At 38.8% G+C, this 14443-nt stretch overlaps 1 protein-coding gene and 37 pseudogenes across 1 annotated transcript; all 38 read right to left on the bottom strand.

Annotated features, from left to right (window-relative positions):
* Window positions 1-3: 3 nt before the first annotated feature.
* Window positions 4-106, bottom strand: LOC149715238 (5S ribosomal RNA; annotated as a pseudogene).
* Window positions 107-484: 378 nt separating this feature from the next.
* Window positions 485-587, bottom strand: LOC149715237 (5S ribosomal RNA; annotated as a pseudogene).
* A 137-nt stretch (window positions 588-724) lies between these two features.
* On the bottom strand, window positions 725-843 carry LOC149715236 (5S ribosomal RNA; annotated as a pseudogene).
* Window positions 844-1205: 362 nt separating this feature from the next.
* LOC149715235 (5S ribosomal RNA) lies at window positions 1206-1324 on the bottom strand (annotated as a pseudogene).
* Window positions 1325-1445: 121 nt separating this feature from the next.
* On the bottom strand, window positions 1446-1548 carry LOC149715234 (5S ribosomal RNA; annotated as a pseudogene).
* A 377-nt stretch (window positions 1549-1925) lies between these two features.
* Window positions 1926-2044, bottom strand: LOC149715233 (5S ribosomal RNA; annotated as a pseudogene).
* A 362-nt stretch (window positions 2045-2406) lies between these two features.
* On the bottom strand, window positions 2407-2525 carry LOC149715232 (5S ribosomal RNA; annotated as a pseudogene).
* Window positions 2526-2887: 362 nt separating this feature from the next.
* LOC149715231 (5S ribosomal RNA) lies at window positions 2888-3006 on the bottom strand (annotated as a pseudogene).
* A 362-nt stretch (window positions 3007-3368) lies between these two features.
* On the bottom strand, window positions 3369-3487 carry LOC149715230 (5S ribosomal RNA; annotated as a pseudogene).
* A 121-nt stretch (window positions 3488-3608) lies between these two features.
* On the bottom strand, window positions 3609-3711 carry LOC149715229 (5S ribosomal RNA; annotated as a pseudogene).
* A 377-nt stretch (window positions 3712-4088) lies between these two features.
* On the bottom strand, window positions 4089-4207 carry LOC149715228 (5S ribosomal RNA; annotated as a pseudogene).
* A 362-nt stretch (window positions 4208-4569) lies between these two features.
* LOC149715227 (5S ribosomal RNA) lies at window positions 4570-4688 on the bottom strand (annotated as a pseudogene).
* A 121-nt stretch (window positions 4689-4809) lies between these two features.
* LOC149715226 (5S ribosomal RNA) lies at window positions 4810-4912 on the bottom strand (annotated as a pseudogene).
* A 377-nt stretch (window positions 4913-5289) lies between these two features.
* LOC149715225 (5S ribosomal RNA) lies at window positions 5290-5408 on the bottom strand (annotated as a pseudogene).
* A 362-nt stretch (window positions 5409-5770) lies between these two features.
* Window positions 5771-5889, bottom strand: LOC149715224 (5S ribosomal RNA; annotated as a pseudogene).
* Window positions 5890-6011: 122 nt separating this feature from the next.
* LOC149715223 (5S ribosomal RNA) lies at window positions 6012-6114 on the bottom strand (annotated as a pseudogene).
* A 137-nt stretch (window positions 6115-6251) lies between these two features.
* On the bottom strand, window positions 6252-6370 carry LOC149715222 (5S ribosomal RNA; annotated as a pseudogene).
* A 362-nt stretch (window positions 6371-6732) lies between these two features.
* On the bottom strand, window positions 6733-6851 carry LOC149715221 (5S ribosomal RNA; annotated as a pseudogene).
* Window positions 6852-6972: 121 nt separating this feature from the next.
* LOC149715220 (5S ribosomal RNA) lies at window positions 6973-7075 on the bottom strand (annotated as a pseudogene).
* Window positions 7076-7452: 377 nt separating this feature from the next.
* Window positions 7453-7571, bottom strand: LOC149715219 (5S ribosomal RNA; annotated as a pseudogene).
* A 362-nt stretch (window positions 7572-7933) lies between these two features.
* Window positions 7934-8052, bottom strand: LOC149715218 (5S ribosomal RNA; annotated as a pseudogene).
* A 122-nt stretch (window positions 8053-8174) lies between these two features.
* Window positions 8175-8277, bottom strand: LOC149715217 (5S ribosomal RNA; annotated as a pseudogene).
* Window positions 8278-8414: 137 nt separating this feature from the next.
* On the bottom strand, window positions 8415-8533 carry LOC149715216 (5S ribosomal RNA; annotated as a pseudogene).
* A 122-nt stretch (window positions 8534-8655) lies between these two features.
* On the bottom strand, window positions 8656-8758 carry LOC149715215 (5S ribosomal RNA; annotated as a pseudogene).
* A 137-nt stretch (window positions 8759-8895) lies between these two features.
* On the bottom strand, window positions 8896-9014 carry LOC149715214 (5S ribosomal RNA; annotated as a pseudogene).
* A 122-nt stretch (window positions 9015-9136) lies between these two features.
* Window positions 9137-9239, bottom strand: LOC149715213 (5S ribosomal RNA; annotated as a pseudogene).
* A 227-nt stretch (window positions 9240-9466) lies between these two features.
* On the bottom strand, window positions 9467-9569 carry LOC149715212 (5S ribosomal RNA; annotated as a pseudogene).
* A 376-nt stretch (window positions 9570-9945) lies between these two features.
* Window positions 9946-10064, bottom strand: LOC149715211 (5S ribosomal RNA; annotated as a pseudogene).
* A 362-nt stretch (window positions 10065-10426) lies between these two features.
* On the bottom strand, window positions 10427-10545 carry LOC149715210 (5S ribosomal RNA; annotated as a pseudogene).
* A 360-nt stretch (window positions 10546-10905) lies between these two features.
* On the bottom strand, window positions 10906-11024 carry LOC149715209 (5S ribosomal RNA; annotated as a pseudogene).
* A 121-nt stretch (window positions 11025-11145) lies between these two features.
* LOC149715208 (5S ribosomal RNA) lies at window positions 11146-11248 on the bottom strand (annotated as a pseudogene).
* Window positions 11249-11601: 353 nt separating this feature from the next.
* Window positions 11602-12294, bottom strand: LOC149715207 (uncharacterized). Its single transcript, XM_089844836.1, has one exon. It carries the CDS (start codon window positions 12292-12294, stop codon window positions 11602-11604), a length of 693 nt encoding a protein of 230 aa, XP_089700962.1.
* A 541-nt stretch (window positions 12295-12835) lies between these two features.
* On the bottom strand, window positions 12836-12954 carry LOC149715206 (5S ribosomal RNA; annotated as a pseudogene).
* Window positions 12955-13076: 122 nt separating this feature from the next.
* Window positions 13077-13179, bottom strand: LOC149715205 (5S ribosomal RNA; annotated as a pseudogene).
* A 135-nt stretch (window positions 13180-13314) lies between these two features.
* On the bottom strand, window positions 13315-13434 carry LOC149715204 (5S ribosomal RNA; annotated as a pseudogene).
* Window positions 13435-13571: 137 nt separating this feature from the next.
* Window positions 13572-13690, bottom strand: LOC149715203 (5S ribosomal RNA; annotated as a pseudogene).
* Window positions 13691-13812: 122 nt separating this feature from the next.
* LOC149715202 (5S ribosomal RNA) lies at window positions 13813-13915 on the bottom strand (annotated as a pseudogene).
* A 137-nt stretch (window positions 13916-14052) lies between these two features.
* On the bottom strand, window positions 14053-14171 carry LOC149715201 (5S ribosomal RNA; annotated as a pseudogene).
* Between the last annotated feature and the right edge of the window lie 272 nt (window positions 14172-14443).

Below are 14443 nucleotides of genomic sequence, written 5' to 3'. Positions count from 1 at the left end.
AAAAGCCAACGGCACGCAGTATTCCCAAGTACTGTATGCGCTCGACGCTGCTTAACTTCGGTGATCGGACGTGAACCGGTGTTTTCAGCGTGATATGGCCGTTGCCGAGAGTGCTAGTTAATAATTCGAATTTAAATTAAGTGAGACAAATTAACCTTCATCATTTTAAAACAAAAACAAAAAGAAAACCTGTTTGCTTTTTACATATCTATTAAAATTTAAAAGAGGAAAAAAAAGTGAAAAAGCCAACGGCACGCAGTGATCCTAAGTGGTCTCCCTCCCAAGTAATGACTGCGCTCGACGCTGCTTAACATCGGCTATGGGACGAGAATCGGTGTATTCAGCGTGATATGGCCGTTGCCGAGAGTGCTAGTTAATAATTTGAATTTCATTAACTTTCATCTTTATAAAACAATAACAAAAAGAAGATATGTTTGCTTTTTTCATATCTGGTGGAATTTAAAAGAGGAAACAAAAGTGAAAAAGCTAACGGCACGCAGTATTCCCAAGTACTGTATGCGCTCGACGCTGCTTAACTTCGGTGATCGGACGTGAACCGGTGCTTTCAGCGTGATATGGCCGTTGCCGAAAGTGCTAGTTAATAATTCGAATTTAAATTAAGTGAGACAAATTAACCTTCATCATTTTAAAACAATAACAAAAAGAAAACCTGTTTGCTTTTTACATATCTATTAAAATTTAAAAGAGGAAAAAAAAGTGAAAAAGCCAACGACACGCAGTGTTCCTAAGTGGTCTCCCTCCCAAGTAATGACTGCGCTCGACGCTGCATAACTTCGGATATCGGACGAGAACCGGTGTATTCAGCGTGATATGGCCGTTGCCGAGAATGCTAGTTAATAATTTGAATTTAATTAACTTTCTTCTTTATAAAACAATAACAAAAAGAAGATATGTTTGCTTTTTTCATATCTGGTGGAATTTAAAAGAGGAAACAAAAGTGAAAAAGCAAACGGCACGCAGTATTCCCAAGTACTGTATGCGCTCGACGCTGCTTTACTTCGGTGATCGGACGTGAACCGGTGTTTTCAGCGTGATATGGCCGTTGCCGAGAGTGCTAGTTAATAATTCGAATTTAAATTAAGTGAGACAAATTAACCTTCATCATTTTAAAACAATAACAAAAAGAAAACGTGTTTGCTTTTTTCATATCTATTAAAATTTAAAAGAGGAAAAAAAAGTGAAAAAGCCAACGGCACGCAGTGTTCTTAAGTGGTCTCGCTCCCAAGTAGTGACTGCGCTCGACGCTGCTTAACTTCGGTTATCGGACGAGAACCGGAGTATTCAGCGTGATATGGCCGTTGCCGAGAGTGCTAGTTAATAATTTGAATTTAATTAACTTTCATCATTATAAAACAATAACAAAAAGAAGATATTATTGCTTTTTTCATACCGGGTGGAATTTAAAAGAGGAAACAAAAGGGAAAAACCAACGGCACGCAGTATTCCCAAGTACTGTATGCGCTCGACGCTGCTTAACTTCGGTGATCGGACGAGAACCGGTGTTTTCAGCGTGATATGACCGTTGCCGAGAGTGCTAGTTATTAATTCGAATTTAAATTAAGTGAGACAAATTAACCTTCATCTTTATAAAACAATAACAAAAAGAAGATATGTTTGCTTTTTTCATATCGGGTGGAATTTAAAAGAGGAAACAAAAGTGAAAAAGCCAACGGCACGCAGTATTCCCAAGTACTGACTGCGCTCGACGCTGGTAACGTCGGCGGTCGGACGAGAACCGGTGTTCTCAGCGTGATATGGCCGTTGCCGAGAGTGCTAGATAATAATTCGAATTTAAATTAAGTGAGACAAATTAACCTTCATCTTTTTAAAACAATAACAAAAAGAAAATATGTTTGCTTTTTTCATATCTATTGGAATTTAAAAGAGGAAAAAAAAAGTGAAAACGCTAACGGCACGCAGTGTTCCTAAGTGGTCGCCCTCCCAAGTACTGACTGCGCTCGACGCTGCTTAACTTCGGTTATCGGACGAGAACCGGTGTATTCAGCGTGATATGGCCGTTGCCGAGAGTGCTAGTTAATAATTTGAATTTAATTAACCTTCATCTTTATAAAACAATAACAAAAAGAAGATACGTTTGCTTTTTTCATATCTATTGTAATTTAAAAGAGGAAACAAAAGTGAAAAAGCCAATGGCACGCAGTATACCCAAGTACTGTATGCGCTCGACGCTGCTTAACTTCGGTGATCGGACGTGAACCGGTGTTTTCAGCGTGATATGGCCGTTGCCGAGAGTGCTAGTTAATAATTCGAATTTAAATTAAGTGAGACAAATTAACCTTCATCACTTTAAAACAATAACAAAAAGAAAACGTGTTTGCTTTTTTCATATCTATTAAAATTTAAAAGAGGAAAAAAAAGTGAAAAAGCCAACGGCACGCAGTGTTCTTAAGTGGTCTCGCTCCCAAGTAGTGACTGCGCTCGACGCTGCTTAACTTCGGTTATCGGACTAGAACCGGAGTATTCAGCGTGATATGGCCGTTGTCGAGAGTGCTAGTTAATAATTTGAATTTAATTAACTTTCATCTTTATAAAACAATAACAAAAAGAAGATATGTTTGCTTTTTTCATATCTGGTGGAATTTGAAAGAGGAAACAAAAGTGAAAAAGCTAACGGCACGCAGTATTTCCAAGTACTGTATGCGCTCGACGCTGCTTAACTTCGGTGATCGGACGTGAACCAGTGCTTTCAGCGTGATATGGCCGTTGCTGAGAGTGCTAGTTAATAATTCGAATTTAAATTAAGTGAGACAAATTAACCTTCATCATTATAAAACAATAACAAAAAGAAAACCTGTTTGCTTTTTACATATCTATTAAAATTTAAAAGAGGAAAAAAAAGTGAAAAAGCCAACGACACGCAGTGTTCCTAAGTGGTCTCCCTCCCAAGTAATGACTGCGCTCGACGCTGCATAACTTCGGATATCGGACGAGAACCGGTGTATTCAGCGTGATATGGCCGTTGCCGAGAATGCTAGTTAATAATTTGAATTTAATTAACTTTCTTCTTTATAAAACAATAACAAAAAGAAGATATGTTTGCTTTTTTCATATCTGGTGGAATTTAAAAGAGGAAACAAAAGTGAAAAAGCAAACGGCACGCAGTATTCCCAAGTACTGTATGCGCTCGACGCTGCTTTACTTCGGTGATCGGACGTGAACCGGTGTTTTCAGCGTGATATGGCCGTTGCCGAGAGTGCTAGTTAATAATTCGAATTTAAATTAAGTGAGACAAATTAACCTTCATCATTTTAAAACAATAACAAAAAGAAAACGTGTTTGCTTTTTTCATATCTATTAAAATTTAAAAGAGGAAAAAAAAGTGAAAAAGCCAACGGCACGCAGTGTTCTTAAGTGGTCTCGCTCCCAAGTAGTGACTGCGCTCGACGCTGCTTAACTTCGGTTATCGGACGAGAACCGGAGTATTCAGCGTGATATGGCCGTTGCCGAGAGTGCTAGTTAATATTTTGAATTTAATTAACTTTCATCATTATAAAACAATAACAAAAAGAAGATATTATTGCTTTTTTCATATCGGGTGGAATTTAAAAGAGGAAACAAAAGGGAAAAACCAACGGCACGCAGTATTCCCAAGTACTGTATGCGCTCGACGCTGCTTAACTTCGGTGATCGGACGAGAACCGGTGTTTTCAGCGTGATATGACCGTTGCCGAGAGTGCTAGTTATTAATTCGAATTTAAATTAAGTGAGACAAATTAACCTTCATCTTTATAAAACAATAACAAAAAGAAGATATATTTGCTTTTTTCATATCGGGTGGAATTTAAAAGAGGAAACAAAAGTGAAAAAGCCAACGGCACGCAGTATTCCCAAGTACTGACTGCGCTCGACGCTGGTAACGTCGGCGGTCGGACGAGAACCGGTGTTCTCAGCGTGATATGGCCGTTGCCGAGAGTGCTAGATAATAATTCGAATTTAAATTAAGTGAGACAAATTACCCTTCATCTTTTTAAAACAATAACAAAAATAAAATATGTTTGCTTTTTTCATATCTATTGGAATTTAAAAGAGGAAAAAAAAAGTGAAAACGCTAACGGCACGCAGTGTTCCTAAGTGGTCGCCCTCCCAAGTACTGACTGCGCTCGACGCTGCTTAACTTCGGCTATCGGACGAGAACCGGTGTATTCAGCGTGATATGGCCGTTGCCGAGAGTGCTAGTTAATAATTTGAATTTAATTAACTTTCATCTTTATAAAACAATAACCAAAAGAAGATATGTTTGCTTTTTTCATATCTGGTGGAATTTAAAAGAGGAAACAAAAGTGAAAAAGCAAACGGCACGCAGTATTCCCAAGTACTGTATGCGCTCGACGCTGCTTTACTTCGGTGATCGGACGTGAACCGGTGTTTTCAGCGTGATATGGCCGTTGCCGAGAGTGCTAGTTAATAATTCGAATTTAAATTAAGTGAGACAAATTAACCTTCATCATTTTATAACAATAACAAAAAGAAAACGTGTTTGCTTTTTTCATATCTATTAAAATTTAAAAGAGGAAAAAAAAGTGAAAAAGCCAACGGCACGCAGTGTTCTTAAGTGGTCTCGCTCCCAAGTAGTGACTGCGCTCGACGCTGCTTAACTTCGGTTATCGGACTAGAACCGGAGTATTCAGCGTGATATGGCCGTTGTCGAGAGTGCTAGTTAATAATTTGAATTTAATTAACTTTCATCTTTATAAAACAATAACAAAAAGAAGATATTATTGCTTTTTTCATATCGGGTGGAATTTAAAAGAGGAAACAAAAGGGAAAAACCAACGGCACGCAGTATTCCCAAGTACTGTATGCGCTCGACGCTGCTTAACTTCGGTGATCGGACGAGAACCGGTGTTTTCAGCGTGATATGACCGTTGCCGAGAGTGCTAGTTATTAATTCGAATTTAAATTAAGTGAGACAAATTAACCTTCATCTTTATAAAACAATAACAAAAAGAAGATATATTTGCTTTTTTCATATCGGGTGGAATTTAAAAGAGGAAACAAAAGTGAAAAAGCCAACGGCACGCAGTATTCCCAAGTACTGACTGCGCTCGACGCTGGTAACGTCGGCGGTCGGACGAGAACCGGTGTTCTCAGCGTGATATGGCCGTTGCCGAGAGTGCTAGATAATAATTCGAATTTAAATTAAGTGAGACAAATTACCCTTCATCTTTTTAAAACAATAACAAAAATAAAATATGTTTGCTTTTTTCATATCTATTGGAATTTAAAAGAGGAAAAAAAAAGTGAAAACGCTAACGGCACGCAGTGTTCCTAAGTGGTCGCCCTCCCAAGTACTGACTGCGCTCGACGCTGCTTAACTTCGGTTATCGGACGAGAACCGGTGTATTCAGCGTGATATGGCCGTTGCCGAGAGTGCTAGTTAATAATTTGAATTTAATTAACTTTCATCTTTATAAAACAATAACCAAAAGAAGATATGTTTGCTTTTTTCATATCTGGTGGAATTTAAAAGAGGAAACAAAAGTGAAAAAGCAAACGGCACGCAGTATTCCCAAGTACTGTATGCGCTCGACGCTGCTTTACTTCGGTGATCGGACGTGAACCGGTGTTTTAAGCGTGATATGGCCGTTGCCGAGAGTGCTAGTTAATAATTCGAATTTAAATTAAGTGAGACAAATTAACCTTCATCATTTTATAACAATAACAAAAAGAAAACGTGTTTGCTTTTTTCATATCTATTAAAATTTAAAAGAGGAAAAAAAAGTGAAAAAGCCAACGGCACGCAGTGTTCTTAAGTGGTCTCGCTCCCAAGTAGTGACTGCGCTCGACGCTGCTTAACTTCGGTTATCGGACTAGAACCGGAGTATTCAGCGTGATATGGCCGTTGTCGAGAGTGCTAGTTAATAATTTGAATTTAATTAACTTTCATCTTTATAAAACAATAACAAAAAGAAGATATGTTTGCTTTTTTCATATCTGGTGGAATTTAAAAGAGGAAACAAAAGTGAAAAAGCAAACGGCACGCAGTATTCCCAAGTACTGTATGCGCTCGACGCTGCTTAACTTCGGTGATCGGACGTGAACCGGTGTTTTCAGCGTGATATGGCCGTTGCCGAGAGTGCTAGTTAATAACTCGAATTTAAATTAAGTGAGACAAATTAACCTTCATCATTTTAAAACAATAGCAAAAAGAAAACCTGTTTGCTTTTTACATATCTATTAAAATTTAAAAGAGGAAAAAAAAGTGAAAAAGCCAACGACACGCAGTGTTCCTAAGTGGTCTCCCTCCCAAGTAATGACTGCGCTCGACGCTGCATAACTTCGGATATCGGACGAGAACCGGTGTATTCAGCGTGATATGGCTGTTGCCGAGAATGCTAGTTAAAAATTTGAATTTAATTAACTTTCTTCTTTATAAAACAATAACAAAAAGAAGATATGTTTGCTTTTTTCATATCTGGTGGAATTTTAAAGAGGAAACAAAAGTGAAAAAGCAAACGGCACGCAGTATTCCCAAGTACTGTATGCGCTCGACGCTGCTTTACTTCGGTGATCGGACGTGAACCGGTGTTTTCAGCGTGATATGGCCGTTGCCGAGAGTGCTAGTTAATAATTCGAATTTAAATTAAGTGAGACAAATTAACCTTCATCATTTTAAAACAATAACAAAAAGAAAACGTGTTTGCTTTTTTCATATCTATTAAAATTTAAAAGAGGAAAAAAAAGTGAAAAAGCCAACGGCACGCAGTGTTCTTAAGTGGTCTCGCTCCCAAGTAGTGACTGCGCTCGACGCTGCTTAACTTCGGTTATCGGACGAGAACCGGAGTATTCAGCGTGATATGGCCGTTGCCGAGAGTGCTAGTTAATAATTTGAATTTAATTAACTTTCATCATTATAAAACAATAACAAATAGAAGATATTATTGCTTTTTTCATATCGGGTGGAATTTAAAAGAGGAAACAAAAGGGAAAAACCAACGGCACGCAGTATTCCCAAGTACTGTATGCGCTCGACGCTGCTTAACTTCGGTGATCGGACGAGAACCGGTGTTTTCAGCGTGATATGACCGTTGCCGAGAGTGCTAGTTATTAATTCGAATTTAAATTAAGTGAGACAAATTAACCTTCATCTTTATAAAACAATAACAAAAAGAAGATATGTTTGCTTTTTTCATATCGGGTGGAATTTAAAAGAGGAAACAAAAGTGAAAAAGCCAACGGAACGCAGTATTCCGAAGTACTGACTGCGCTCGACGTTGGTAACGTCGGCGGTCGGACGAGAACCGGTGTTCTCAGCGTGATATGGCCGTTGCCGAGAGTGCTATATATTAATTCGAATTTAAATTAAGTGAGACAAATTAACCTTCATCTTTTTAAAACAATAACAAAAAGAAAATATGTTTGCTTTTTTCATATCTATTGGAATTTAAAAGAGGAAAAAAAAAGTGAAAACGCTAACGGCACGCAGTGTTCCTAAGTGGTCGCCCTCCCAAGTACTGACTGCGCTCGACGCTGCTTAACTTCGGTTATCGGACGAGAACCGGTGTATTCAGCGTGATATGGCCGTTGCCGAGAGTGCTAGTTAATAATTTGAATTTAATTAACCTTCATCTTTATAAAACAATAACAAAAAGAAGATACGTTTGCTTTTTTCATATCTATTGTAATTTAAAAGAGGAAACAAAAGTGAAAAAGCCAATGGCACGCAGTATACCCAAGTACTGTATGCGCTCGACGCTGCTTAACTTCGGTGATCGGACGTGAACCGGTGTTTTCAGCGTGATATGGCCGTTGCCGAGAGTGCTAGTTAATAATTCGAATTTAAATTAAGTGAGACAAATTAACCTTCATCATTTTAAAACAATAACAAAAAGAAAACATGTTTGCTTTTTTCATATCTATTAAAATTTAAAAGAGGAAAAAAAAGTGAAAACGCTAACGGCACGCAGTGTTCCTAAGTGGTCGCCCTCCCAAGTACTGACTGCGCTCGACGCTTCTTAACTTCGGTTATCGGACGAGAACCGGTGTATTCAGCGTGTTATGGCCGTTGCCGAGAGTGCTAGTTAATAATTTGAACTAAATTAACTTTCATCTTTATAAAACAATAACAAAAAGAAGATATGTTTGCTTTTTTCATATCTGGTGGAATTTAAAAGAGAAAACAAAAGTGAAAAAGCCAACGGCACGCAGTATTCCCAAGTACTGTATGCGCTCGACGCTGCTTAACTTCGGTGATCGGACGTGAACCGGTGTTTTCAGCGTGATATGGCCGTTGCCGAGAGTGCTAGTTAAAAATTCGAATTTAAATTAAGTGAGACAAATTAACCTTCATCATTTTAAAACAATAAGAAAAAGAAAACATGTTTGCTTTTTTCATATCTATTAAAATTTAAAAGAGGAAAAAAAAGTGAAAACGCTAACGGCACGCAGTGTTCCTAAGTGGTCGCCCTCCCAAGTACTGACTGCGCTCGACGCTTCTTAACTTCGGTTATCGGACGAGAACCGGTGTATTCAGCGTGTTATGGCCGTTGCCGAGAGTGCTAGTTAATAATTTGAACTAAATTAACTTTCATCTTTATAAAACAATAACAAAAAGAAGATATGTTTGCTTTTTTCATATCTGGTGGAATTTAAAAGAGAAAACAAAAGTGAAAAAGCCAACGGCACGCAGTATTCCCAAGTACTGTATGCGCTCGACGCTGCTTAACTTCGGTGATCGGACGTGAACCGGTGTTTTCAGCGTGATATGGCCGTTGCCGAGAGTGCTAGTTAATAATTCGAATTTAAATTAAGTGAGACAAATTAACCTTCATCATTTTAAAACAATAACAAAAAGAAAACATGTTTGCTTTTTTCATATCTATTAAAATTTAAAAGAGGAAAAAAAAGTGAAAACGCTAACGGCACGCAGTGTTCCTAAGTGGTCGCCCTCCCAAGTACTGACTGCGCTCGACGCTTCTTAACTTCGGTTATCGGACGAGAACCGGTGTATTCAGCGTGTTATGGCCGTTGCCGAGAGTGCTAGTTAATAATTTGAACTAAATTAACTTTCATCTTTATAAAACAATAAAAAAAAGAAGATATGTTTGCTTTTTTCATATCTGGTGGAATTTAAAAGAGAAAACAAAAGTGAAAAAGCCAACGGCACGCAGTATTCCCAAGTACTGTATGCGCTCGACGCTGCTTAACTTCGGTGATCGGACGAGAACCGGTGTTTTCAGCGTGATATGGCCGTTGCACGCAGTATTCCCAAGTACTGACTGCGCTCGACGCTGCTAACTTCGGCGGTCGGACGAGAACCGGTGTTCTCAGCGTGATATGGCCGTTGCCGAGAATGCTAGGTAATAATTCGAATTTAAATTAAGTAAGACAAATTAACCTTCATCATTTTAAAACAATAACAAAAAGAAAACATGTTTGCTTTTTTCATATCGGGTGGAATTTAAAAGAGGAAACAAAAGGGAAAAACTAACGGCACGCAGTATTCCCAAGTACTGTATGCGCTCGACGCTGCTTAACTTCGGTGATCGGACGAGAACCGGTGTTTTCAGCGTGATATGACCGTTGCCGAGAGTGCTAGTTATTAATTCGAATTTAAATTAAGTGAGACAAATTAACCTTCATCTTTATAAAACAATAACAAAAAGAAGATATGTTTGCTTTTTTTATATCGGGTGGAATTTAAAAGAGGAAACAAAAGTGAAAAAGCCAACGGCACGCAGTATTCCCAAGTACTGACTGCGCTCGACGCTGCTAACGTCGGCGGTCGGACGAGAACCGGTGTTCTCAGCGTGATATGGCCGTTGCCGAGAGTGCTAGATAATAATTCGAATTTAAATTAAGTGAGACAAATTAACCTTCATCTTTTTAAAACAATAACAAAAAGAAAATATGTTTGCTTTTTTCATATCTATTGGAATTTAAAAGAGGAAAAAAAAGTGAAAACGCTAACGGCACGCAGTGTTCCTAAGTGGTCGCCCTCCCAAGTACTGACTGCGCTCGACGCTGCTTAACTTCGGTTATCGGACGAGAACCGGTGTATTCAGCGTGATATGGCCGTTGCCGATAGTGCTAGTTAATAATTTGAATTTAATTAACCTTCATCTTTATAAAACAATAACAAAAAGAAGATACGTTTGCTTTTTTCATATCTATTGTAATTTAAAAGAGGAAACAAAAGTGAAAAAGCCAATGGCACGCAGTATACCCAAGTACTGTATGCGCTCGACGCTGCTTAACTTCGGTGATCGGACGTGAACCGGTGTTTTCAGCGTGATATGGCCGTTGCCGAGAGTGCTAGTTAATAATTCGAATTTAAATTAAGTGAGACAAATTAACCTTCATCATTTTAAAACAAAAACAAAAAGAAAACATGTTTGCTTTTTTCATATCTATTAAAATTTAAAAGAGGAAAAAAAAGTGAAAAAGCCAACGGCACGCAGTGTTCCTAAGAGGTCTCCCTCCCAAGTACTGACTGCGCTCGACGCTTCTTAACTTCGGTTATCGGACGAGAACCGGTGTATTCAGCGTGTTATGGCCGTTGCCGAGAGTGCTAGTTAATAATTTGAATTAAATTAACTTTCATCTTTATAAAACAATAACAAAAAGAAGATATGTTTGCTTTTTTCATATCTGGTGGAATTTAAAAGAGGAAACAAAAGAGAAAAAGCCAACGGCACGCAGTATTCCCAATTACTGTATGCGCTCGACGCTGCTTTACTTCGGTGATCGGACGTGAACCGGTGTTTTCAGCGTGATATGGCCGTTGCCGAGAGTGCTAGTTAATAATTCGAATTTAAATTAAGTGAGACAAATTAACCTTCATCATTTTAAAACAATAACAAAAAAAACGTGTTTGCTTTTTTCATATCTATTAAAATTTAAAAGAGGAAAAAAAAGTGAAAAAGCCAACGGCACGCAGTGTTCTTAAGTGGTCTCGCTCCCAAGTAGTGACTGCGCTCGACGCTGCTTAACTTCGGTTATCGGACGAGAACCGGAGTATTCAGCGTCATATGGCCATTGCCGAGAGTGCTAGTTAATAATTTGAATTTAATTAACTTTCATCATTATAAAACAATAACAAAAAGAAGATATGTTTGCTTTTTTCATATCGGGTGGAATTTAAAAGAGGAAACAAAAGGGAAAAACCAACGGTACGCAGTATTCCCGAGTACTGTATGCGCTCGACGCTGCTTAACTTCGGTGATCGGACGAGAACCGGTGTTTTCAGCGTGATATGACCGTTGCCGAGAGTGCTAGTTATAATTCGAATTTAAATTAAGTGAGACAAATTAACCTTCATCTTTATAAAACAATAACAAAAAGAAGATATGTTTGCTTTTTTCATATCGGGTGGAATTTAAAAGAGGAAACAAAAGTGAAAAAGCCAACGGCACGCAGTATTCCCAAGTACTGTAATAATAATAATAATAATAATATTATTTATTTCGCAAAAATAATTCGCTGGCAACCACAGAGGCAAGCCTATATGTGGTGGTTACCGGGACAACACATGACATAAATAAAGAGAACCATACAGAAAACGAAACTTTAAAAAAATAAATAAATAAAAAAAAAAATATTAAATAAATATTAACAAAATTACAAATTTTCACGTAACCAAATATTAAAGACAAAATCAGACACTAGAGACCGAAATTGTGGTATTGAAAGAGTACAATTTTGACGAATGTCGCAAGGCAGGCTATTCCACAATCGCACTATCCGGTAAAAATACGAGTTCTTTAAGGCCAGACATCTTGCGTATGGGATGAAGTAGGTGGGGACAGAATGCCTCGAGCTAAGTCGGACAAAATCATCTAGATCAAAGTACGGAGAGCGCGCGAGTCTAAGAAACGTCACTAAGTCAGATACGTCGCGGCGAATCGTTAACGGTAAGAGAAGTAGATTCTGTAGACGCCTAGCATAAGGGATGTGATTTGGTTTGCCCGGTCTGGGTGACTTCAAGTAGAAACTCGTGAAACGGCGCTGGACACCCTCAAGAGAATCAATGTCCTTCTTCAAGTAAGGGTTCCACACCGGAGTAGCGTACTCTAGGACAGGTAGGCACATGGATCGATAGAGGGTGATAGACGCTTTGGAGTACCCGGAGGTTCGACGAATCAGACCACACAGACGTTGCGCTCGGTTTCTAGCGTGAGTGACATTAGAGGACCAACTTAAATCGCTTGATATCTGGACACCTAGGAGTTTCATGGAGACAACGCGATTTAATGGAACGTTCTGTATAAAATAGAGAACGTCATCTCTTGGGCTCCGACGAGAAATGACCATAAAACAACATTTATTGATGTTGAGAGAGATGTTGTTAGCGAGACCCCACGCGAAGATATTGTTGATGTTATTTTGCAATGTCAGTTGGTCCGCCGGGGATCGGATAGCTAGAGATATGTAACTATCATCGGCATATTGATACAAGGAACAGTCCTCAGTTAGTGCACTCGGCAAGTAGGTTGAACAACAGAGGTCCAGGAATTGAACCCTGTGGAACCCCAGAGAGGACCGGGCGAGTACTGTATGCGCTCGACGCTGCTTAACTTCGGTGATCGGACGAGAACCGGTGTTTTCAGCGTGATATGGCCGTTGCACGCAGTATTCCCAAGTACTGACTGCGCTCGACGCTGCTAACGTCGGCGGTCGGACGAGAACCGGTGTTCTCAGCGTGATATGGCCGTTGCCGAGAGTGCTAGGTAATAATTCGAATTTAAATTAAGTAAGACAAATTAACCTTCATCATTTTAAAACAATAACAAAAAGAAAACATGTTTGCTTTTTTCATATCTATTAAAATTTAAAAGAGGAAAAAAAGTGAAAAAGCCAACGGCACGCAGTGTTCCTAAGTGGTCTCCCTCCCAAGTACTGACTGCGCTCGACGCTTCTTAACTTCGGTTATCGGACGAGAACCGGTGTATTCAGCGTGTTATGGCCGTTGCCGAGAGTGCTAGTTAATAATTTGAATTAAATTAACTTTCATCTTTATAAAACAATAACAAAAAGAAGATATGTTTGCTTTTTTCATATTTGGTGGAATTTGAAAGAGGAAACAAAAGTGAAAAAGCCAACGGCACGCAGTATTCCCAAGTACTGTATGCGCTCGACGCTGCTTAACTTCGGTGATCGGACGAGAACCGGTGTTCTCAGCGTGATATGGCCGTTGCCTAGAGTGCTAGATAATAATTCGAATTTCAATTAAGTGAGACAATTTGACCTTCATCTTTTTAAAACAATAACAAAAAAAACATGTTTGCTTTTTTCATATCTTTTAAAATTTAAAAGAGGAAAAAAAAGTGAAAAAGCCAACGGCACGCAGTGTTCCTAAGTGGTCTCCCCTCCCAAGTACTGACTGCGCTCGACGCTGCTTAACTACGGTGAATGGACGAGAACCGGTGTATTCAGCGTGATATGGTCGTTGCCGAGAGTGCTAGTTAATAATTCGAATTTAAATTAAGTGAGACAAATTAACCTTCATCAATTTAAAACAATAACAAAATGAAAGCATGTTTGCTTTTTTCATATCTATTAAAATTTGAAAGAGGAAAAAAAAGTGAAAAAGCCATCGGCACGCAGTGTTCCTAAGTGGTCTCCCTCCCAAGTAGTGACTGCGCTCGACGCTGCTTAACTTCGGCTATCGGACGAGAACCGGTGTATTCAGCGTGATATGGCCGTTGCCGAGAGTGCTAGTTAATAATTTTAATTTAATTAACTTTCATCTTTATTAAACAATAACAAAAAGAAGATATGTTTGCTTTTTTCATATTTGGTGGAGTTTGAAAGAGGAACCAAAAGTGAAAAAGCCAACGGCACGCAGTATTCCCAAGTACTGTATGCGCTCGACGCTGCTTAACTTCGGTTATCGGACGAGAACCGGTGTATTCAGCGTGATATGGCCGTTGCCGAGAGTGCTAGTTAATAATTCGAATTTAAATTAAGTCAGACAAATTAACCTTCATCATTTTTAAAGAATAACAAAAAAAAACATGTTTGCTTTTTTTCATATCTATTAAAATTTAAAAGAGGAAAAAAAAGTGAAAAAGCCAACGGCACGCAGTGTTCCTAAGTGGTCTCCCTCCGAAGTAGTGACTGCGCTCGACGCTGCTTAACTTCGGTTATCGGACGAGAACCGGAGTATTCAGCGTGATATGGCCGTTGCCGAGAGTGCTAGTTAATAATTTTAATTTAATTAACTTTCATCTTTATAAAACAATAACAAAAAGAAGATATGTTTGCTTTTTTCATATTTGGTGGAATTTGAAATAGGAAACAAAAGTGAAAAAGCCAACAGCACGCAGTATTCCCAAGTACTGTATGCGCTCGACGCTGCTAAACTTCGGTTATCGGACGAGAACCGGTGTATTCAGCGTGATATGGCCGTTGCCGAGAGTCCTAGGTAATAATTCGAATTTAAATTAAGTGAGACAAATTA

The sequence above is a fragment of the Phalangium opilio genome, unplaced genomic scaffold (genome assembly GCF_054372755.1).
Source record: "Phalangium opilio isolate 3A_F unplaced genomic scaffold, DU_Popi_V2 ptg000009l_1, whole genome shotgun sequence".
Taxonomy (NCBI): domain Eukaryota; kingdom Metazoa; phylum Arthropoda; class Arachnida; order Opiliones; family Phalangiidae; genus Phalangium; species Phalangium opilio.
Note: the sequence above shows the minus strand (reverse complement) of the source record. Positions and strands in the feature narration are given on the sequence as shown.